Genomic DNA, 24,471 nt, shown 5'->3' with positions numbered 1-24,471 from the left:
CTATCGTGTGCGTGTATGTGTCTGCTGGGGCACCTCAAGACTGATGTGTGCCCTTAGGAAGCCTGATCACACCTAAGCAGCCAGCCACCCCAGCCACCTAGGGGCCACCTACAACGTTTTAGTACATTGTTTACAATTTAAATTTAAACTAGCACATTGCCTAAATTTTTATGTCGATGTGAAACAATAGACATAGTTTGAGAAAAAAATAAGGGAAGTTTTGAGTATGGGCACAATTAGAGTTACAATTTTTATTGTGGGCAATCTCGTCCTAAAACCTTACACAGGTACCCCTCCAAACCTGTGCTAAGTAGTAATGGATTACCATTCTTGAGAAAGAAAAAACAATTAGAATATTACGAATATACAATAATAAGATTACATAATTCTTTACATGAACAGAAGGAAAAATAAACTGAACAGTTTTATATCATTATCATATACATTTTGGTAATTTTTTCTTCTTAAAATGTTGAAATACTATTATTATATCTTAATGAATATAACTAGAGCAATAAAATATATTAAGCTTGACCAATATCTATGACTCATTAGGTCACAAAACACAAGGAGAATGGCGATTATCCAAAAACATGTTTAATCTCGACATGCTTTGTTTTATATTTACTCCATCCAATTAAGGATAACAAATATCTGTTGCATATTAAGCGAGAGGATCACCTTGCTTATTATTGTGCCAAGTGTCCTTTTCTCTTCCTATTTCATCCTTTTGTTAGTTAAGTAATTCCTACCTTATTCATCGTCATTTTCTTTAATGAGTCTCACCTATTTATTATTATAACTCTCTCCTATTTCAAGATAACTCACTCTCCTATTAATTAGTACATATCCATCTGTTATCTCCTACTCTCAATGTCCCTCTCAACCTTAAATAACTATTTGTTCTCTCTCGCTCTACTTTGGACTGACCCTTTTTATTGTCCTCCCTTGAAGTCCCTTTCCTATTTCCTTGGTTTAAAAGAATTGACAAAGACTATTAAGTTACGTTAATCTATCTCTTTCCTTTTCTCCCATATCTTAAAGTTTTAAACATATCTAATATGGAAACCATATATATTTAAAGGGAAAATATCTCCGCACCCCTTGTTTTTAGGTTTCATTTATCAATAGACTCAAGGTTTCAAAACATATCTTGGGGCATAGAGATCCCATGTATTATATCTTCTATACCCTGGGCCAACTTTACCCATTTTGACCCTCTTTTTTTAGCCCAAACAAATCTTAAAAAGACATGCCCTTTGTAAATCCCATCCTCTCTCTCTCTTCATGTGATTCTCTCAAGATTCTCTCTTTCTCTCTCTCTCCACACAAGATTGGGTATTGTCCAATGCTAAAAGTCTTTCACAACCCTCAGCACAAGATTCGGTATTGCCAACAGTGCCCAGACAAGGTTCAATGGCCGTCTCGTCTTAGTGACCCACCTTCTCTCTATTTCCATGCCAGTATGTTCATCTTTGAGCCCAGCAAGCTCACCTATGAGCTTACCTATGAAAACCTTCTCCAAACTCTGCAGGTCACTCCACCCACACCATTTGCTAAACAGGTGCCTCTCTTTAAATTCTACAGCTTTTGGGGTGTGTTTCTCTCCCTAAGTTATTCTACAATTTTGGGGTGTGTTTCTCTCTCTAGGTTTGATTGAAGGTGTTAATGGGCTGTGTTGGTATAATTTTTTTTAGGACTTCTTGAACATGTTCTTCAAGGATGTTTAAAGCCGACTCCTTTGGTTTACAATCTGGTCATGGCCATGTTGTGTGGCGCCATCCCAAAAACGTGGAGCTGGAGAAGGTCAAGGTCGTTCACTACTGTGCAGCAATAAGTCTCTCTCTCAATTTGCAAATGCTCAATCCCCCCTCTTCTCTCTAAACGATTGTGGTGTTTGTTGGAACAGGGTTCGAAGCCATGGAGGTACACCGGCAAGGAAGAGAAGAGAGAAGATATAAAGATGCTAGTTAAGAAATGGAGGGACATCTACAACGACGAGTCCCTCGATTTCAAGCGAGAACTCGTCTTGGCCCCAAATTTACAGCAGCCCCAGCAACAAACGGGCTATCCTCTCTATGGGGCAACCATGGTGGAGGCTGCCCCTGTTCAGTTCATCCCAGCCCCCTCGGCTGCGTTCTGAGAGAAAAAGCAAAGACAGAAAGAGACTTGTGTTGTGCATATTGCCGATGTTATATGAAAAGGGGTGGATGCTTGCATGCTTGCAGACATAGTTAAAGAGTTCATCATAGCCCTTTTAATAGTGCGGAGCTGATGGCTGGCTTTTGCATGGAGCGAGATATAGGTTGGGGAAACACAGGGAGGGGGAGAGAGAGAGAGACAGGGGTTTGAGGAAACGGGTTTGAGGAAACACAGGGGGAAAGTGAGTGAGACACGGGGGGAGAGAGAGAGAGAGAGAGAGAGAGAGAGAGAGAGAGAGTTGGGGAAATACGGAGAGAGTGAGAGTTGGGGGAAAACGAAGAGAGAGAGAGAGAGAGAGAGAAAAAGACACTTGGGAAAATACGGAGGGAGCGAGAAGTTTTAGGAGAATCACGTCAAGAGAGAGAGGATAGGGTTTACAAAGGGCATGTCTTTTTAAGATTTGTTAGAGCTGGTCGAAGTGGGTAAAGTTGGTCCAGGGGATTAGAAGATATAATGTATGGTATCTTCATGACCCTAAGAAATATTTTGAAAGCTTGGGTCTATTGAGAAATGAAACCTAAAAACAGAGGGTATGGAGATATTTCACCATATTTAAAACCCATATTAATAACCACATGGAAGGAGATAATTAAAAAGACAAAAGTCTCTCCAATTTGAAACTTATTAAGCAAAACAAATTAGATATATCACATGCTTTATACATCAAATTTATTATGTAATTGAAACAAAACATGAAAACCACTCCCAAAGAGGATCCTTCCGAAGAGGAAACATTAGAGTTCTCCACTCTATCGGCTGCTCTTCACCCGGTGTTCTTACCTTTATCTGGGAGTGATTCTTTGGTATGGACACTATCTCCATCTGGTAACTTTTCAGTAGCATCTTTCTATAAGCTTCTTATCCAGCCTCATACTTTCCCTCTAAATCCCATCGCTCCCTTCTTCAATGTGTTGAATACAATAGCTCCTCCAAAAGTTCAGTCTTTCAATTGGATTGCTGGCTGTCATAGGGCCCTCACTCTTGATCAGCTCCAAACAAGAGGCCTGCCACTCCCAAATAGATGTGTAATGTGTATGACAGAGGAGGAGTCTAACCCCCACCTCTTTCTACACTGCAGTGTGGCTTAAGAGCTTTGGACACTGATCCTAAAATTCTTTAGTCTCAATTGGGTCCTCTCTCATTCGGTAAAAGACTTATTTCTTCTTTATTCTAGAGGTCCTTGGCCCAAAGCAGGTAGAACCTTGTGGAGGGCAGGTATCGCTGCTATAGTATGGGTTTTATGGCTTGAAAGAAATGAGAGGGTCTTTTAAGGGCACAGAAATGAAGTTTCAGGGCTGTTTCATAAGGTTACATCACTTGTAACCTTTTGGGCCTCCACCCATATGACCTTTGGTGGGATTCCTATGAGTTCTTTCCTCAGACATTGGGACAATATTATCCGAATTCAGCCTCTCAAGCTAAGGTGACCTCACAACTGGTTACCTCCTCCAGAAACTACCATTAAACTAAACTTCGATGGTTGTTCCATTGGAAACCCGGGCCCTTTAGGAGTAAGGGGAGTTTTCCATGACCACAATCGAAATGTTCTCTTGACATACTCAGAATTTCTCGGACATGGAGATTCACAATTCGCCAAAGCCTTGGCACTCTTAACAGGCCTAAAAAATTTTAATCCATCTTGGGGCCAATCCTTAGTGGTGGAAGGAGAAGCAAACAACATTCTTTCATGGGCAGCAGGCACCACCACCCCTCCTTGGTACCTTTCTAGAATATTTGATGAAATTTACCACTTATGCAGGGATACCAACGTCTGTTGGAGGCAATCTTGGAGGACGTCGAACGAGTTCGCCGACTTTCTCGCCAAAGATGGTGCGCAACGACGACCACACTTAGAAGACAATGAATGGTCCACCTCCTTTTTTGCACTGGACCTTCAAGATCTCCTAGGACACTAGTTTTTTTATTGTACATTTCTGTAACAGGCATCCCTATAAGCCCAATTTTTTGTATCCTCCTTTTTGGTTACGGCCGCTTCAAAAGGTTATAGATTGTATAGGGTTCTTGGCTTAATTTTTAGACTGAGATACCTGTCTCGTAGGTATTCTCGGTGCTCTCCTCCCTCTTTCTGCTGTATTCTTCAACTTTTATAGTAATACAAGGTTAACATTATAAAAAAAAACAAAAACAAAACATGAAAACCAATTACAAGAAGGTATAATTTACTTTTTTTTGTTTGATATTTTCAAGTTTTTATGTTCTCCTTTATCTTTTCTGCATGGGATGATCTTAAGGTTTAATTTTTGCTATGCCTCATACTTGGAGCAACTGTTTTCTCGTCTTTTTTTCTCATTTTGTTGTGGATAGTATCTTTGCTTTGCTTATCACTTTATATTTCCTAATATTTCATATGTTTAGTGGTGGATTTATCATACGATCAAGGAGGTCAGCTTGGCTTCAATTGCGAAGACCATCTTATTCTAATTTAACTCTTTCACATCATTGTTGTAGTTTGGGTTTCCTTTCTAATGTAAATTTTGGAGTGCAATTGTTATAACTTTCAATATGGCACCCCTACTTTTGTATCTTTAGTAGGACTAGGAAGTAATAGATGTAGTGATACCAACTCACGTTATTTTACTATATTATGTTGGAAGAAGATACAGTGAAAACAATTCAAACATTATTTATATTAGAACGTGTTATAATTTTTTATTTATTTTTTTCTAATTTTAGAACAAGGTTTAGAGTAGTCTAGAACAAGGTTTAGAACAAGGTTTAGAGTAAGTTTAATAATATAGGAAGCTTGCCTTTGGTAAGGTAAGTAGTTATTCCCTAAATCTCATATCATATCAATATTGTTAAAATAAAAAATATAACACACGCTTCGCATGTGCATGATACTAGTCTCCCTTTATATGGATTAAAATCATGATAGGATGGAATTGGAAAGGATCGTAAATTGTTGAAGCTCTACAAAAAAAATAAACTTGTTGATTCGATATATCCTGTCATTTATATAAGTTCATCCCACAAAAAACAAAATGCATACCTATGCCTCATAATAGGAAGTTTAACCCAAATGGAAGATTTATGAACATGGAGTATGGACATCACCTTACAGCATACACCACTATTTTATAACCCAAATACCCATTTCAAATGGAAGACCCAAATGGTTGGTGATAAACTTTCAAGGTAAAGAGCAGAATTTTTTGTTATGGTTTTCAAGATAGAGAAAACACATTCTTACAACAGATATGTGCTTCACTTGGTCTAGTCATGCACAACAGCCCATCGTGATGGTTCATCTCAATACCACAAAATAGTTAATGGTTAATGCCTAACTTGAAAAATACACCAGTTGACAAGGGGACTGTTACATCATATTATCTCACTTTTGCAGACCTAGGTCTCTTTAGAATGGATTTTTGATACTTTAAAGCTACAAAGTTATTGGAAACTGTCATGCCCACTCTTGTCACACAGACATAACATACTGTTAAATCCTTGGAACACACTATTTTTTTGGCCATAGCATATACTTGCCCCTGAATGAGTTGCAAGGCAACCTGGCATGCCCCTGAATGGGTTGCAAGGCAACCTGGCATGCCACTATTCACAGTGCAACTTAAGGATAGGAACCTGCTTATTGGCAAAATGTCACAGATAACAGTGTTTTACCCTCACGATAGAAGGAAAAGAAACATCTTTTATCATATCATCAAAATTTTGGACATTGCTCCACTTAGTAATGGTCATTAAAGCCAACTAAAGGTAGACTTTGGTTATGGCTATCAGGACACAAACAAGGCCTAGGGCCGTGTGTGTAGCTTCTCTCATCTTCAAATACAAATGAAGAGGGGTGGTCGTGATATTGTCAAAAGTGACAAGTTCTCTAAGCTCAGTTTCAATATGACCTCATAAGCTTCAAGGTGCACATCAGATAATATGCCCACTAAAATAAGCAAGAGAGTACCTAAGAACTGGAGCCAATATTCTAGTGAACTTGCCATATACTCCGTAACATGATTTGCGACATATCCATCAAAAATAAATGAATAATAACAAATGGATATCCCAGCTCGTCAATAAGAGAGAAATAGAAGATAGAAATACCACAAGAAAAGATGAAATTGACTGACCTTATCAGCTGAAGCACTCACAAAGAACTCATCTCGAGGAACAAATTTGACACTTGTGACCTTATTAAATGCAATGAATCTCATTAGAAAGGGCTTTCAAACAACTATGCAAAAAAAAACAATAGAAACCCTGCGATCGAACATTCAAAGGGAGAAAAAGAAAAAGAAAAAGAATTCCTTGAAATCCAAATGAAACAAACCTTTTTCGAGTGCCCCGAAAGAGTAGAAAGGATCTGCCCAGATGATCGATCAAAGAGAACAGCATTTGCATCGACCCCTCCAGTTGCAATAACATCCTGTCCAAGAGAATGTCAAAATCATCGCAATTAAAAAGAGACTTCTTTTTAAGCAAACATCCCCACAAACCATGATTAAGCTCATAAAAAAGTTACAATAACTTTCTTATCACAAGAAACTAAAGCAAAATAAATCTAAATGAAACTTAGTACCAAATTGACATCGGTCACACATCTACAGGGTTATAACAAATGAAACAAAACAAGGAACCCAGTAGATGCTCGTACCTTCGAGGGATGGATATCGACTGATAAAATGCCTGGCCTGTTAGTTTTGTGTAATGGATGACTTGAGACCTGAGTGTATCTCTCAAAAGCCTCCTTTGGAGCCAGTGTTGTTGATATCTAAAAATTCACCAAAAGGAAAAGCTGGTAAGGATGAAAATTGGGTATTTCCCTTAAGCAAGCAATCCATACCTCAAGATATGCAGTTGAAACTCCAAAGAAGTCAAAAGTGAAACAGAGAGTGCAACTAAAAAGAATGTGTTGAGCAATACCGTAGTCCATTTGAGAAATAGAAAAACTCTTCTCAGAATTGGATCTTGCTCAGTTTGTAACCATGAACTATTGAAAGGGACCAAATTAAGACAATAAATCAAGTTTCGAGAAATGCCTGCCGTTTCTTGCGTTGCCCAGAAAGTGTTGTATTGCACTCTGTAAGTTCAGCAATGATCTCAGCGGAGATACCTGGACGTATTCTCTTAGCACCATGACCAAACTCCTCATCTTCAGCAACTGCCAGAACAAATAAATCCACAACTGTGTCATGAACAAAGAGAGAAAAAAGGCTCTAACTACAACTTTCTTAATAACCCAATACTAAAAATGAAGGAACCTCTTTTTCCATTGCTGACAACTGCAGTATGCATTGAAGCAGCATCTGAGGCAGTCGTGGGAATCTGTCTCTCTGCCTGGGCTAACAGAGCCCTTGCTTCATCCCTTTCCTTCTTAAGTCTTGCTATGACACGACATGCAGCATCATGCTGGAACCGAAATACCAGCATGGTTAATGCACAAAGCAACAGTGGCTCCCCAATCCTCCACCGCTCCCCAAAAAAAAACACCAAAAAAAAAAATTTGGAAATACAGGCAAATAAAAGCATATTCTCAAGGAAGCGTCCAGCCCCCTACTCCACAATTAATATAGGAAAAATAGAATGATATACATATGCAGTAGGAAATATAGGCACATAACAACAAATTCACAATGAAGCCTAAAGTCCAATATTCAAGGAACAAGATATGGAAACAATATCACAGACTGTTTTTCATGTGAACAAACAGATTCAAAAACATTTGATAGAGCAGCTGAGGAGAACTCCCTTCAATGAAACTGGCAATTCTCAAAGTGACTTTAACTTTCTTTTATTTTGCTTCCTCAAAAAACTGAATTTTCTAATCATAATATTCTACTTATAACTGTTTCCTTTATAAACAAGATTGATTTAGTACCTGATATAGAGCATGACTTAGCTCTTGCCTTGCCGTATGTAGTTGCTGCTCCAATGCAAAATTTGATAACATTAGTGCATCCCACTCCTGGCAAATCGACAATAATAAAATCAGTGTCAAGACTTATAAATTTGAAAGCTTACTAGAAACCATTTGACAAGGGCTTTTCACCCTTTCTAATAATTACATTTGACAAGTTGTCCAAGAACATAAAATACAGTACATATTTCTAAAAGAAATTCAATAACTAAATTTCAATTAGTCAGGAAAAGAGACAGCATGTGACCATTACAGACTGCTGAAGCATAAAATAGTAATAAGAATTTCATTAAAATTAGCAGACCCCAATCAGTTGGGAAAAGGGTATGATGATGATGATGAATAATTTCATTAATATAATATTTACTATTATGATAAGTAAAATATCAATTTATTTAAACATTTCAAAAAAAATATCAAATTATTTAAGCATGGTATAATAAGAAATATGGAACTTGATTAATGTATTATAGGAATTTATTTATCAAGAATAACTACCAAAGGGATATAACAATGAGCCTAGTGTGAATAGGGTTCTAATTTCAAATAAAGTTCACATGACTAACATTTTTGCATAACAGGAGAAAAAAGCCTGAGCCTCCAAAGCGCCTCATGCGCAGTTCATATTCAGGATTATATGATTTTCTCCTACAAGTTCATTAAGCCAGGATCTGATGAAACCCCCTTGGTATGTAAGTTAAATAAATAAAAATTGAAGAGATAGATTGCCTGTTACACTTGAGCACAAGTATAAGAAAGACTAACCAATTCAAAACAATCGATGGGGATGAGTAACACTCCCTCACTTGCTTTCTTCACAAAAATACTAAGATGCTTCTTCATATTTACCTAATCAAACCTACAACCATTATTACTATGCCATCACACACATGTTGAAGTAGTCAACTTCCGAACGAAGTAACCTGCCACCTGTATGTCCTTAATTGATCTGTGATCTATGACTACCATTTCTATTAATTTTTCCTAATATGGATGTTGCAGGATCACAGTCTTAGCACGAAGCCTGGAGGGAAAAAATAGTGATGAACTTTAGGTCCAATTAAGCTTTTAATTTAACTACTAGTCCAAGGTCAATTTTAATGTAAATATTTTAAGTTTATTTATTTTCATGCCTTTGTTGTCCAAGTTTCCTTAATAGGAATGGGAATCTTGGTTTCTTATTTCTGTGAGTATCCTTTATATTATTAGAGCCATGGTCAAGTTTAGGAAGACTTGTAGGCACCCAAAAGCTCTTTAAACACATGTACTAGCCCTCTGGCTAGACTATGAAAAATAAAGATGTCTTTCAAGCCTAGATGGAGTTAAATCCATCTATGAGGCGTTGATGCCTCAGCCTTCCACATGGTGTTCATGCCATGAAATAGTTTTGCATAGTTTCATTGGATGCAAATCTAGCCCTAGCCTTAGATTTGTTTAATGTTGATTCCAAACCAACTGTTACTAACCCAGCAATTACTATGCATAGTAAAATATTTAAAATTGTTTTACATGGGAAAAGATTAGGATACATATGCTGGTTTTGAGTTGAGATTTTTTAAATAGGGGTTGAGTGGGTAGGAAGGACAAGGACGTGGTTCTCCCGATAAATAAGGACTTGAAATTCAAGTGAAGGGCAAATATTTTATTGGGCTAAAAATTATAAACAAGAGAGTTAGATATGTAGACACTGAAAGAACTTGGTTAAGTCTTGATTGGAGGTTGATCAGCCCATTTTTTATGAAAAACTGCCCCCTCAAAGAGGCATATATCTAATAAAACCATTATTTTCAGTACTTTATTATTTTGATATGGGATCATTTGAAGTAGTATCAGAGCAATTTCATGGGATCTCACACGCACAAATTAATAATATAGAACAAGATATATTGAATATCGAGGAGAACTTCGCTAACCAATCAAGTATTATGTCATAAATCCAGTCGATGCTCGTAGCCCTTAATCAAAAGAAGAATCTTATGATGTGAGGGATGGAAGTCTTAGACCTTCCTTGCATGAGGAGATCTCTCCACTTTCTTCTGTAGAGGTCTCTCTCCTTCCCTCGTTTGAGGAAATCGCTCCACTCCCCTCCATGAAGATCTCTCCCCTTCCCTCACTCACCCCACTCCACTACATGACGATCATGTCCCTTCCCTAGCTCACATGAAGAGATCCCTACACTCCCCTCAATGAACATCTCACCCTTCCCTCACATGCAGAAATCTCCTCCTTTCCCTCTCATGAACATGTCTCTCCACTTCCCACCTAGGAGTTTCTTTCCAAAATCTTGAAGAAGAGGGCAGCTTGATCAAAATCGCTTAGAAAAATATAGGCAATGAAGAAGAGGGTAACAAGATCAAAATTGCAGAATAAACAAAGAAGAAGCAAGTGAGGAAGCCCATAGATAGAGTTGGTAAGGATAAGTGGTCAAAAAGCTACAAGGTGCACGAGAAGCCGAAGACCCAACAATCAAAGCAGCTTTTAAAAATGTGAAGATGAGGAGAGAAAAGTGTATCCAAAATTCAACCTCGAAGGAAAAGTTGGTTTCGAGATGGGGTGCAATGTTCCCAACCTAGCAAATAGGATGATATTTTAAATAGGAAAAGAACTGAAAAACTTTTAAAATAGTAAAGATTAGGATAGGCACGTTGTGGTTGAGTTGGGTTTCTATTTTGATTAAGTGTTGATTAGCAATTTTGATTCGGGGTTGATTAGGTAGGAATAGTGATTCAAAAAGCGGACCGCCCAACGCCTTGGAGACCGCCTAGGTGGTCTAGAAGGCCTGGGCGATGAAACCAATCTGGGCGGTCGATCCCTAGGCGGTACGGAACCCGCCTAGCCAGGCACCCAGCCTTGGGTGGCTGCTCAGGGGCAAAAAAATTTGGTGAGGGCATTTTTTGTTTTTTTTGTTTTTGTTTTTAAGGGACAAAAATTAGGGTTTTAGGTTCATTTGAAACCTAAAACTTATTGGAGCCAAATTTAGAGAGAGAAAGCCCCCAAAAAATCTAGATTGTGGTGAATTTTTTAGGATCGAAGGGTTACTCAAAGTTAACAAAAATTGATCAAAACATCACCCATTGGTATTATATTTACTTTTTGATGTTTTGCAAAGTTATTAAGTGGATTTTTTAGAAGATTTTGAGTATTTAGAAGCATCTTTGAGGTGGAAGTTTGAAGATTAAGCAATCAAACTCAAAGTGATTATTTTTATTGCTTTAGTAATTTGCATTATTTGTTAGATGTCTTCTTCGGGATCTAATAGGAGTGGTGATCCCAATTAGAAATGTGGCTATAACTGATACTGACATAACTGCAGAATGCCAGAATCCTTATTTGGATTCAATTGGGCCGCCCAAGTTCTGGGCGCTCGCCTAGGCGCTAGGCGGCCTGGACCGCCCAAGCCGCCCAGGACCCGCCTAGCGCTTTTTGAAACTATGGGTAGGAAGGAAGGATGGCTCCTTGGCTTCTCTTTTAATATAAATTTGGAAGATACAGGGCTACCATTTAGTAAGCTAGAGCTGATAAACATCGGAGTTATGGGATATATAGAAGAGAGAAGAATATACTTAAAGTCTTGAATGGAGATTGGCCTCCACAAATTGGCCATTGGCTTCATTTGTCCATAAACTGGTTTCATGTGCCCCTAGTTATGGTCTAGCATTTGTTGAAAGCTTCCATTTGAAATAAGCTTTTCTAGAGGATTGCCCTTGAAGAGGCAAATGTGTGAAAACATTATTATTTCAAACTGTTTATGATTCTAGTGTGGGATCATTAGACAAACCTGGGTCTCCTTATACGTGTATAGTGTTGAATCCATACATATTTTAGGCTTGTTTCCTTCTTTTCCTTCTTCGTCCATCCCTCCATCCCTAACTCATCTTCTCTATCCTACACACCCTACGGCCTCTTCCAACTAAATCCTAACAATAATCCTAGCAGCCCATGTTTTCAAACACAGACTCGTCCCAAGAGCCCCAAGGCGAGTTGACTAATCCCCAAGCCAGACCAGTGAGTCTAATGGTATAAATTCAGGTATTCATAAGCACAATTGTTGAATTTTTTATAAGACATGGCTAAGACGTGGACAAAATGGGATAATACCGAGACGTGTCCTTCAAAACTTGGCAAGTTTCTTCATTTTTTTGTAAAGTACCCGCTCATAACACTCCAAATCAAGTTCCTAAACCCTTGTCCTAGTTTCCCCCAAACCCCTTGATTCGAACTCAACAAGCATAACGCACAGAAAACCCTAATACCATATCTGTAGGATTATTCATATAGATTTTTTTATTCGAACTCAACAAGCATAACGCACAGAAAACCCTACTAGCAGTTTCCATTGCCTTGGTCCAGGAATTGTTCCCTGGATTCAAGCGGGGTTGACCATTTAACTTCCCTCATAGGGTAAATACCAAAGCACCCTCTCAGAATTCTCTTTTCAATACAGGCAATACGATATAATATGATGTGTCACACATTCGTCCTTGCAGAAAATGCATTACATAGTCAGAGCTTGCCATCATCTTTTTCCCTTTTTAAGCTTGCCATCGTGGCTGGTCTATTGGATAAGCAACCTCCAACCAACCACAAGAGGATACTTTACACTCTTCTAATACCAAATGCACACAACTCTTTAGAACACATCAAACCCTCATTGGCTCTTTTCCAAATCCATGGCAATTCTAATTAAAGGATGATTTAGAAACTAAGGTTTTTAAATTTCTCTTTATTTAATAAGCTGATTGTTCAGTAATTTAGATTCTACTTTATCTAAACAAGCATGCAGAAAGATGATCCTTTTTTGCAAGATCAAAAGACTCAAAAACCCAAGCAAAGTAATAATAAATGATTGTACATGTGTTCATTGCCTTTAAAAGGATTTTTTTTTTTTTTTTTTCTGATGACTGCCATTGAAAGGAAGGCCTTCAGAGGATTAAGGAAGATAAACACTGCCCTTGTCATCTTGGACCATGCTATGTAGTGGCCCTCACAATTAAAACAAATCATTGTGGATTTTAATATTCAGGGGAAGGCTGGTCCACTATTGCCACACATAAGGATGGTGACAACATCAAATACTTGTTGTATGTACGCTTTTAGGTATTGGACAAAGATACAGTACCCACCTCCACCTCTGATTTCCAAAATATCAGAGCAGGATAAATACTTCAGGTGAGGCTTTCATATTCTTCAAGATGCTAAACACACATGGTTAAATAAAAAGGTTTTACTCAAGTTAACAGTCAATAAACCAGTTTTGTTATCCAAAGGGACTTCATCCCTGAATAGGGAATTTTAGTATTCAGGGGAAGGCTAACTTGCCACACATATGGATGGCGATAGTATCAAATGCTTGTCCCTGTATATGCACTTTTAAGTATTGTACAAACTACAAAGATATTGCACCCATCTCCATCTCTGATTTCCAAAATATCTACGCAGGGTAAGTCTTTCGGAGAAGGCTTTCAGATTCTTCAAGATGCTAAACCCACATGGTTAAATAGAAAGATTTTAATCATTTAACATTCAAAGAACCAGAATTTTGTTATCCAAGGGGACTTCAGACCTGAATAGGTTAGGAAGGAGGAAGGAGGGGCCCACATTGGTGTTCATAGGGTAGAGCAGTAATGCTGTAATAGGCTATGAGTAAGAATTCAGAACATTCAATGCAACTTTGTTATCTCTATTCCAAAAATCAGTAGGGATCAATATGATTGGAGATGACACACATCATAACTTGGTTGGTGGAATTTGTAAAATCATGCATGGAGTTCTTTTCTTCTTTTTTTTTTTTTTATATCACAATTCTTAACATATCATAATATGACAAATACGAGGATGGTGCCTTACAAAGGAGGCTTTTAGCAAAGGGTGCGGTTTGCATAGAACCTAGGCTCTAAACAATCGAATTAGAGCCTACCTTCAAATAGTGTCGAGAAATGTGGTTTCAATACTGGAAATCTTTGTGATAGCCTTAAAATATATTTTCATCTTTATTTATAAAGTTTAAAGCTTAAAAAATAGTGTACATCAACAAATCAATGAAAACTTGAAAATCTTGAAAATTGACGGTCCAAAACTGCGTTACAAAGTACACTATTTCCAAAACTTGAAATCCATTTTTTTCTCATGTCCAGACATGTTGATGTCAAGATGATCAATTTGAGGATATTTGGGCATCAAAACAACCTCTTCTAGTGAAATTTTTGAGGTAGGCTACAATTTGATTGTTTAGAGCCTCGGCTCTATATAAACTTTTCCCTTTAGAAAATATCCTTTGAACAAATGTGTACACTTATCTTCTAGGACTCTCATGTTCATATCATTACCAAAAAGGATATACTGCAAATCGATTCATCGGCAAAGTTATGTTTCAGTTAAGCTGTAACTAGTGCAATCATTTAGATAAAGGCCAACATGCCACAAATATATAAAGGTATAGGCAGAGAAAGATACTTGTATCTTAGCAACTACATGTTACAAGAAGTCATTGTAAAATACATCATAGAATTAGGGTTATAGAAACATCACATAATTACTGAAGAAGATATTATGCACATTCTGAATAATTATTATGTGAATCAAAAAAAAAAATTTATTATGCACATGTGCGAGTCCCAAGATAATAGTCATATGAAGCTGCAGTACTAAAAACACTATAGAGCCAAAGAAGAAGAAGGACACATGATAATGAAACCATGAAACCAGTGGTGGAAGACTGGATTTCTATTATCACCCGAACCATCACCACATATTAATTCAGATATCATACGACTTACTCTTACCAGCCATCCCAAACTTCAGCTTAATGTTGTCCATAAACCATTCACAAATAATATGTAAACACTACACAGATTATTTATTTTTTTAAATCATTAACAGACGTTTATTTATTCACATTAGACAGAAAAGGGCCAACAAGTAGAACGAGAGAGAGAGAGAGAGCCACTAGACAAATTTCTGAAGTAGATTGTTCATATTGGTAGAAGAAAGTCATCCAGATCTACCAATATGAACAATCTACTTACGGAGCTTTCATAAATCATATGTTTATAACCTACTTATCTCTCGTAGTACCACAACTGGATAACCTACAACCGCAATAGTATTAAGTGCATCTTCCATGACATCAATCCATTAAATTCATGATTGTAAGTTCTGAAACATCTTGGAGCCAAAATTTTGATATTAATCCAAAAAAGGAAGATGCATAATACGGTTTTGACAGAAATCAAAAAATCTTTGATGATGTCCATGTTGTCACGGTCGTCAGCTAGATTTAGTTAGGTATGATATCTCAGTGATGGCTTCCAAATGGATACATCTGAACAATACCAAACAGGAAGATAAAAATAACAATAAGACTTGCAAAATCCTCACCATATTGCACTAAGTAGTAGGCTAGTAGCAGCATGAAATTAACAGAAAAAAAAATATGCTATACAATAGTAGAAAGAGGAAGTTCTTTTTTATAGTACAAATGGAAAGGAAAATAATTGAGTTCTCCAATTGCTTACATTTTGAAACAATCCCAGCATTCCCGGGATGCTCGCAGCTTGTAGAGGTCTCGGCTTCACAGCCTGAGCAACACGAATCCTCGATAAGACACTCAATAGCGTTCATTTTATTGGTGAATGGTAACCATGAAAATTGAGATGGAAGGCATGTTTAAAGAGAAGAAAACCTTATTGGTCTTGACAGAAACAATATCATCCATTGTTAGAGGCTCTCCAGTGACAGGGCATTTCCCATAGTCCTAACAAAAAGAAGAAAAACAAAGAAAACCATAAACCCCAAATCTCTTGAATCAAATAACGCCAAAGAACTTAATAATCTGAACAAGATAGTGTCATGCCAAACTTAGTTACAGCAGGTTAGTTGCACTATTAAGTATACTAATAATGTGGAGGACAACAACATGATGAAATTTGAACCAAATTTTTTATCGAATGCTAATTTCATACTAGAGAAAAAATTCCACCAATGGTCAATTTACAATAAAAAGATAAAGAAACATGACATTGCTAGTCAAAGAACGAGATTTATAAGGGGGACAAGCAGGTGACTTCAAGATATATAATTAAATCAGCATTCGGTGCATACCAATATGTGCCTCTCTATCAATCTCTTCTCAAAAAGAAGTCCTGACTTCTTCGAAACTACGGGATCCTCCGGTGTGACACCGGAAACTGAAAAAAAAAAAAAAAATCAATGGCAGTCTTTTATCAACCACAAAATAAGAGGAAAAAGGACAGCACATTTCAAACTAAGATAACAGTAACAGCTTATCATGGTTATCCGTACTAACACAGTCAAAGCTCTGTAAGACAAAAATAAATCAAACAAATGACTACACGATATCCAAATGAGAAAAACAACAAAAATATGATTGTCTGAAAATGAGAATAAAGTAAAACCGCATTAATGAATAAAATAAAGTAAGGACTGAGTAGTAAAGCTATACCTGCGCAGAACATTGTGGTTCGAAGATTTTAAAGGCCCCCTAAAACACTGTTACTCGATTACCTGATAAGAGCGAACATACGAGAGTTTGAGAAAGAAAAATCAGAATAAGAGATCAAATAAGCAACATTAATGAAAAATAGAAGGTATATAAAAGAGAGAGAAAGAGAGAGAGAGAGAGAGATAAATAAAGAGAAAGAGAGCTAGGGCAAAGAAAAAGGAAAAATAATTGAAATAACAGGAAAAAAATGGAATATCGGATTACCTTGTTATGAGAAAGGGGCATCATGGAATGCAGGGTATGGATTGTGGAGAGAGAGACGCTCTGGAAGTAAGACGCGCGCCACTAATAAGAGAGGCCGCCATGGGAGCCGAGCAAGGTTTTGTGATCTAAAACCCAATAAGCTGAATGCCTAAAAATGCCCTTTCCATTTCAGAATATGATTATCTAGCGGGTGTGGTTTCTATGAGGTTGCGACCTTAAAAAAACAGTTAAGGCGCACCTCCAATTTTTATTATAACATGTAATTTGGTGTAAGAAATTTTTAAGATTATTTGAAAATCTATTTTTATATCTAACTATAAAATTTTAAACTTCATAAATGGTTAAAATCAAGTAGATCTATGAATAAATGAAAATCATGAAAATTAATGGTCTATATAATGTGTTCCAAGATGTATTATTTCCAAGGCTCAAAATCCTTTTTTTTTTTTTTATATATTCATATATCTCAAAGTTGAGATGACCAATTAGAAGGTTTTTCAACATTAAAATAACATTTGCTGATTTTTGAAGTGCATTTATAATTTTACATTGTAAAGTTACAAAAGGAAAAAGTTTATATAAGTGCGAGGTTGTAAACAATCAAATTAGTGTGCACTTCAAAAAATTCACTAGAGGAGATTGTTTCAATGCCCAAATATCCTCAAACTGATCATGTCGACTTCAAGATATATGGACATTAAAAAAATAGATTTCAAGGTTTGGAAATAGTGCATCTTGAAATGTATTTTTGGACCGCAAATTTTCAAGATTTTCAAGTTTTCATAAATCTGCTCGATCTACATTGTTTTTTAAGCTTTAAATTTTATAATGGACATGGTTTCTACGAGTCTATGTAGAAATGAGTCACCTATTAAAAAATATATTTTTGAGATGGATTTTTAAACTTAATTTTTAAGGAGATGCAATATCTAACATGGAGATCATGAATATAAACAAATAAATAAAAATTAAAAATAATAATTCTATTAATAAAACACTTGAAGTGTTAGTTTCGATTGTTTTTAAATGGACCACCTATTTGCATCCATCTTTAAGATAGATGCTTAATACATTGGGATTGCATATTGTCTAAATACGGTCCAAATGGACGAAACAAATTTCTTTTTATAATTAGAGATTAAAATATATTTTAAGGCTATCACAAAGATTTCCAATATTGAACCATATTTTTATACACTATTTGAAAGTGCACTTTACTGTGATTGTTTAGAGCCTCGGCACCCATTGTAGAATCGCCACAAAGTTTTATTGGTCATACTATGCTAGCAGCCCAGTTTTGGACAAGTGTACCGGCTAACTTCTGAACCTTTGATGTAGCATCCGACGGTGAAGCATGTCTATGTATCTAACCATGTCTTTTATTGCTACCATCCAAAAGCATGGATGGCATCGTAGAACTTGGCAAGGTTAAAAATAGTGGTGAGAAAATATCATCAAAGGACTCAAGTGATTTTTATATATATTGACAAAGCGCTAAAAAATCTCAATCAAATTTGTAATTGTAATTGTACTTCTTAAGGTTTTTTTTTTTTTTTTTAGTATTCTCTTAACCTTCACAACGTGACACTTATTAATTTAAAAAACAAAAAAATTGTTTGTTTTACCCTTGTTCATTTGACACCTATTATTATTATTATTTTAAAAATAAATTGTTTGTTCTACCCTTGTTCAATATTGGGATAATTTTAGTAACTTCACCCACGAAAGTGGCTAGGGATGGTACAAAAACATCCATGAGTCGTCAATGTTGGGAACACGAAACTTTAATTTATGAAAATTCCCTAGCCTTGTATTATTGATTATAGACAACTTTATCATATTGGTCATTTATTAGTTTAATTTTCGTAAAACCATAGGTGTTTTGTAATGGAAAGAGTTTATATAAGGTTGCGACCCTAAAATGTAGAATTACAAATGTACTTAAAAATCTATCAAAAAAAATTGTTTTAATGTTGTAAAACCTCTAGTTGATCATCTCGACAACGAGATGTATGAATACGAAAAAAAAAAAAAAACTGAATCCCAAAAATAATGCATCTTGCAACACATTATCTAGATCGTCCATTTTCAAGATTTTAATATGTTTATAGATCTACTTGATTTTAACCATTTTGGAGTTTAAAATTTTATAATTAGATATGAAAATAGATTTTAGGATAATTCTAAGAATGTTCTACACCAAAATTACATATTATGATAAAATTTAGAGGTGCGCCTTATTGGATTATTTAATATTGCAATCTTATATAAATCGCACCCTTTTGTAATTTGGCTCAAGCTGGATTTTTGGATTATTTAATAATGCAATCTTACATAAACCGCACCCTTTTGTAATTTGGCTCAAGCTAGATTTTTTTTTTTTTTGGGTAAATTCAGTGGGTATGATGAGCTCCTAACCGTTTAAAGTGGTATTTCAATTGGGATTTGGGCCCTTGCCCGAATGGAGTCGGAGACCTCTCGATAGGGCTCGGTAATACTACCGCCAAAACCCCATGCCACTTAAGTGAGCCAAAATACTATGTTGTTCATTAATCTCGATTTTTAAGAGGGGTAATTGTAAACTTTTAAAGAAGTACCTTTATGAAATTGAATTAAATATTTTGAGCTATTTAAAGACATTGTGTTTGGAAAAATTACATACGGACAGGGTTTGAATGCCTTTAATACAATATGGGTAAACAAAATTCAAAAATTATGCGGAGATCACCTGTACTTGCAAGCTCCCTTTTTCTTTTTCAGACTTGCTACACTTATCTAATATTTCAATACCAAAGATGTGGAAAACCACCCCTACTAGTAATCGCTTGTTTTAAACTACCATTGTCCGATGTTTGTAATACCTAACCACCCAACTTGTTAAAAATTTCTCACACTCAAGCCGAAATCTCTTCCACCACAATGTTTTTGTATGTACTCCTTATTTGTTTAGTAAAGGCCAATGATCCAAAACATTAGGGCCATGAAGGGTCATTGCCATCCATTCGATTGGTTGGATGGTGATGCAAGAGTTGAATGTGCAAGTGAATCAATATCATGCTTCACCGCCATTACTACTAAGCGTAGCGTCCTTAAAAGAATATAAATATACTACGATAAAAATTAATCAATTGGGTTTCCATAGCATAGTGGCAGTGCGTACGTTTCATAACCGGAAAGGTCTGGAGATCGCGACCCTCGCTGGGGGAGCTAATTGCCCACTTCAGTTAAATTTTTGTCCGTTCGATTTTATGCCTACTTTCATCAGTTAAATTTACTGTCCGTACGATTTTACGTCTTTCAAAGACTGTCCGTACGTTTTCCCCAAAATGACCGCGTACAAATTTGTATTCGCTCTTCCGACAAGGGAAGTACAAAATGAGAATGAGTACCTCACATCAATCTTGACCATTGGATGTGAAAGTGGATGGTTATAATTATTCTATTGACCAAGATCAAATTTCAAAGTAAATTTTTTGAAATTTTGTGACACAACATCTAAGCCATCAAATTATTCAGTGGTTGTAAAGAATTGTGACTACTTTATATCAAAAGTAAATGATCTCATTATGTACAATATTTTTTTCATAAATATATTAAGATTTGTTTTAAGTTTTCGAAAAACATGTCCAAAATTCTCGGGATGATCGATGATAAGTTAGAGGACTTTTCTATATTTTCTATTCAATAACTGGTTCACTTTATTTCTTAATATTTTTTTGAAAATTTTGTTTTCTAATTTTTTTAAAAAAAGTTTTATTTGTGGGTCCATTAGATTGGATTGCCTATTCAGACCACTGAACTACCAATCCAAACCAGTTTTCCAAAGGGCAATGTAGATCATCTAACCATTTTTTAAATCTTGGTTCAACTAATTTTTATTTGCCTTCTTGTAAATTTGTTTGCATTTCAATGTTTTAGTACTTGAATCGGTTTTGGTTTGGTAGTCCAATGAACTGGTCCGAATAGACCAAGCAAGAAAAAATAAAAAGAAAAAAATCAATGAGACTCTAGCAATTCCAAAGCCATGGTTCTAAATTGCCCACCCAATGAATTAGATTTGAACAATTCAGCAATTATTTTCTAAATTGCAATTTTTTAAAAAAATTGGTATTTTAAAACCCAATGATCTGGATCAAGAACAACCAACTTGGATTGAGAATTGGGCAAGACCGGACTGGTTCTAATAAGCTATAGGTCTCGGCCCGCTCTTACCCTTAAAAACCCTCTTCAAATTATTTTATTTTATTTTTAAGCTTATGTGACATTTTTTTAGTCCCCTTAAATCCTCATGCCATATATCTCTATTTCAATTTTAATTTTTTGCTTTTAGTTTTTAATAATTTTGGATCGCCAATTTGGACCGATCAAGACAGATCCAAATCATCAACCCAACAATCCAAAACAAACCTGTGTGGTGGGAGATCCACCCAAGAGTTATAGGTTTTAAAATATTATTTAACTCATACTTGGCTATTTACTCATTATTGTTTGTACCAATGGTTTAAAAAGCGGATCGGTGATCCGGATCGGGCACCTAAAAAACCGATCCAGATCAGCAAATCGACGATTGGGATTCGGAATCAGGTGAATCGGTCAGATTAAAGCTTCAAAAAAATCCGAAAAAATTATTAAAATTCAATATTGTTTTTTAGGAATTCAATAAAAAATGAGAGTACTCCATTAAGAATTTTTATTTCTTTGCATGACTACGCGAATATTGATATTTTCTTTCCCTGTATGAACTACTATTTACCATTTAATTTACGTCACACAAAAGGATAAACATAGAATTATCATGGAATAAGTATATCAACATACATATACTACAATAAAGCATACAATTAATAACATACGATCTAAAAATAAAATGACAGACGACGTCGTTCTTCTTCTTGGTTACGCTGGTGCCATTGATTGAATTCGTTTGACAATTCATTGATTCGATCTAAAAACGAATCATCGATATTAGCAGGCGTCTGACTATATCCAAATCCCTAAGTGTTCTGTTGTGTTCCCAATCCAAAATCCCCGAAGCTTGTCCATCCTTCATGCTCACCTACACTGTCGTGCTCATTTCTACTCTGTTGATGTTGGGACTCGATATGTGAATAATATGGCTAGGATAGGGTGGCCTCGGAATCATCATTTCTCTCATTTTCCCTTAGACCCCCTTCCCACTCTCCCTCATTAGGTGCAATATCACCAACATCTCTAACGAAATGTGTAGTGATAATATGTTGGGGTAGTTCATGTTATCATATTTGTCGTTATTTATTATTACAAAATACCTCTATTGACAATAATATTTTCGTACATATCAATTACAAACATACACGATAATATAATACAAAATGCAAGCTCCAAACATGGCTACAACTCAATTATCAAGAACATACATTTTTTGCATTACAAAATTAATAATAAATTTGAAAAAATGCAGGATAATTTAATTGTCATAGATGCCACGATTTTTTTACAATGATATTCACTTTAATTCCACACAATAATATAATTTAACAACATGTATTTCTTGCGTTCAAAATTTTAAAAATTGAAAATACATTTTTAATGCAAAATTACATAAAAAAATATAATACAGTTTTGCATTAGAAATATAATAACATGTATGTTTTTTGTATAAATATTCTATCAACATGCAATTTTTTCAACAAAAACTTTAACAATAAAAATTAAAAATATGGTTTAATACTTCATGATAATCAAAACCTGGTCACTATTTTCACATATTTTCAGAAAATCACGATTTTTAAAATAAAATCCATCATGTAAAAAAAAAACACAAATAAAAACAATTCTTCATAGAGCCACCTAACATAAGTTATTTCAACTCAAAAATGCATTAACAACAGATTAAAAAAATATAGTTTTGCATTAAAAATATAATAACATGCATTTTTTTGCATAAATAATCTATCAACATACATTTTTTTCAACAAAAACTTTAGCAATCAAAATTTAAAATATGGTTTAATACCTCATGATATTCTAAACCTTGTCACAATTTTCACATATTTTCGGAAAATCATCATTTTTCAAAAAATTCGATCATGGATAAAAAAAAAAAAAAAAGTACAACAAAATTTCATAAAATTCGATCATGGATTACAAAAAAAAAATAGATCGTGGATTAAAAAAAAAATCACAAATTTTCAAAAAATTCGATCATGGATTACAAAAAATTTGATCATGGATTACAAAAACAAAAAATTCGATAAAGGATTACAAAAAAATAAAAAATAAAAAATTATGTTCTTCACAGAGCCATCTTACATAAGCCATTTTAACTAAAAATTCCACCTCCAAGCAAATAAATTACATCTAATTGAGTACATTTTCTGATAAACAACAATATAAGGAATCAAAACCCTAAATTTTGAACACATTATCATCTATAAATCAAATCAAATCGATTAAAATGAGCAAAAAAAAACAAAAAACGCAATTCTTCACAAACAACAGTTATTGAATCTAAAAAATGAAGCTCAAATTGAATAAATCAAATCAAAATGAGTACATATGATTATAAACAAGACTATAATGATTAAAAACCTTAGAAATCTAACACATTAATTGTAATATATCATGAACAAAAAATCAAAAGGCGAAAAAAAAAAAAAAAACAGCAGAATATTTTTTTCACAGACATCACTGTGTTCATCTAAAAAATCAGGCTGTAATTGAGCAAATTAAACAAAATTGAATATGTTACATGATAAAAGACACAATAACGATTAAAAACCCTACAAATGTAACTCATTATTTTCAAAATATGCAGTGAAATTGATCATATGGCTTAAAAAAAAAAAAACCTTAAGTTTCTTACCTGGTTTCGTGAACCTGAGCCTTCAATCTTCAAATTACTCTGTTTTTCTCAACGATTCTCACAAATTCGTAACAGAATATTTTGATGAACAACTTTACGATTAAAATGACTACAAATATTCACAGATTCATGCCCTATTTGGCATGAAACACAAGGAAAGGCGAAAACCCTAAAAACCCAATTTTCATGATAAAAAAAACGAAATTTCTCCACCATTTAATCCATGAAAAGGTTGAAAAAATTTGTATAAAGCCTGCATATTCGATCACAGGGTAAAAAAACAAAAAAAATGATAAAAAAATGACAAATTTTGAAGAATCCTGTGAAGAACACTGTACAGCCCGTGTTCTTCACGAGACTCGCAGATTTCGTACAGTGAATTGGCGAGTCACTGTACAGAATCGCCCCGTTCTCTCTAGAACCGGGCGATTCCGTGTTTTTTGACTGATTCGGTACGTCCAATGCCGATTCTCAAGTCGAACCGAGCGAGCTGTTCGACTTGGCGTTTTTTTAATCACTAGTTTGTACATTGAAAGCCAAATGACGAAAAGTGTCTTGATAGGGTTGCAACCCCATGAAAATATATCAAGCCTCGAGTTTTGTCATGGTCCTTTTATTATGATTTCAAGCTCTAAAAATAATATATATTTTAATATATTAATTAGACCATCGATTTCACTTTAAATATAAATATTGAAGAATTTAAAAGTTGGGTTTTATTTTTTGAACTCGTGGAAATAGATTTCTATAAATTATGCCTTTGGAACTCTTATTTTTCAAAATTGGGCAAAATTGTATTTGAGTTAAAGC

At 35.2% G+C, this 24,471-nt stretch overlaps 1 protein-coding gene and 1 pseudogene across 3 annotated transcripts in view; one reads left to right on the top strand and one right to left on the bottom strand.

Annotated features, from left to right (window-relative positions):
* The window catches only part of LOC18444192 (pre-mRNA-processing factor 19), a 31,006-nt gene extending 14,096 nt beyond the window's left edge, over window positions 1-16,910 (bottom strand). For all 3 annotated transcript variants that reach the window (XM_011628756.3, XM_006854368.4, XM_020673589.2), the window contains exons 1-11: window positions 16,818-16,910; window positions 16,554-16,615; window positions 16,193-16,278; window positions 15,774-15,845; window positions 15,607-15,669; window positions 8,054-8,140; window positions 7,437-7,584; window positions 7,215-7,336; window positions 6,830-6,946; window positions 6,506-6,601; window positions 6,306-6,365 (exon numbers count right to left, since the gene is read on the bottom strand). In XM_011628756.3, the coding sequence (XP_011627058.1) occupies window positions 6,306-6,365; window positions 6,506-6,601; window positions 6,830-6,946; window positions 7,215-7,336; window positions 7,437-7,584; window positions 8,054-8,140; window positions 15,607-15,669; window positions 15,774-15,845; window positions 16,193-16,278; window positions 16,554-16,566 (864 nt within the window). In that variant the 5' untranslated portion in view covers window positions 16,567-16,615; window positions 16,818-16,910. The remainder of the gene's footprint in view (window positions 1-6,305; window positions 6,366-6,505; window positions 6,602-6,829; window positions 6,947-7,214; window positions 7,337-7,436; window positions 7,585-8,053; window positions 8,141-15,606; window positions 15,670-15,773; window positions 15,846-16,192; window positions 16,279-16,553; window positions 16,616-16,817) is intronic.
* LOC110008100 (galactinol synthase 1 pseudogene) lies at window positions 1,466-2,143 on the top strand (annotated as a pseudogene).
* Window positions 16,911-24,471: the final 7,561 nt, after the last annotated feature.

The sequence above is a fragment of the Amborella trichopoda genome, chromosome 7 (assembly GCF_054954075.1).
Source record: "Amborella trichopoda isolate Santa Cruz 75 chromosome 7, AtrichopodaSantaCruz75HAP2 v2.0, whole genome shotgun sequence".
NCBI lineage: Eukaryota > Viridiplantae > Streptophyta > Magnoliopsida > Amborellales > Amborellaceae > Amborella > Amborella trichopoda.
Note: the sequence above shows the minus strand (reverse complement) of the source record. Positions and strands in the feature narration are given on the sequence as shown.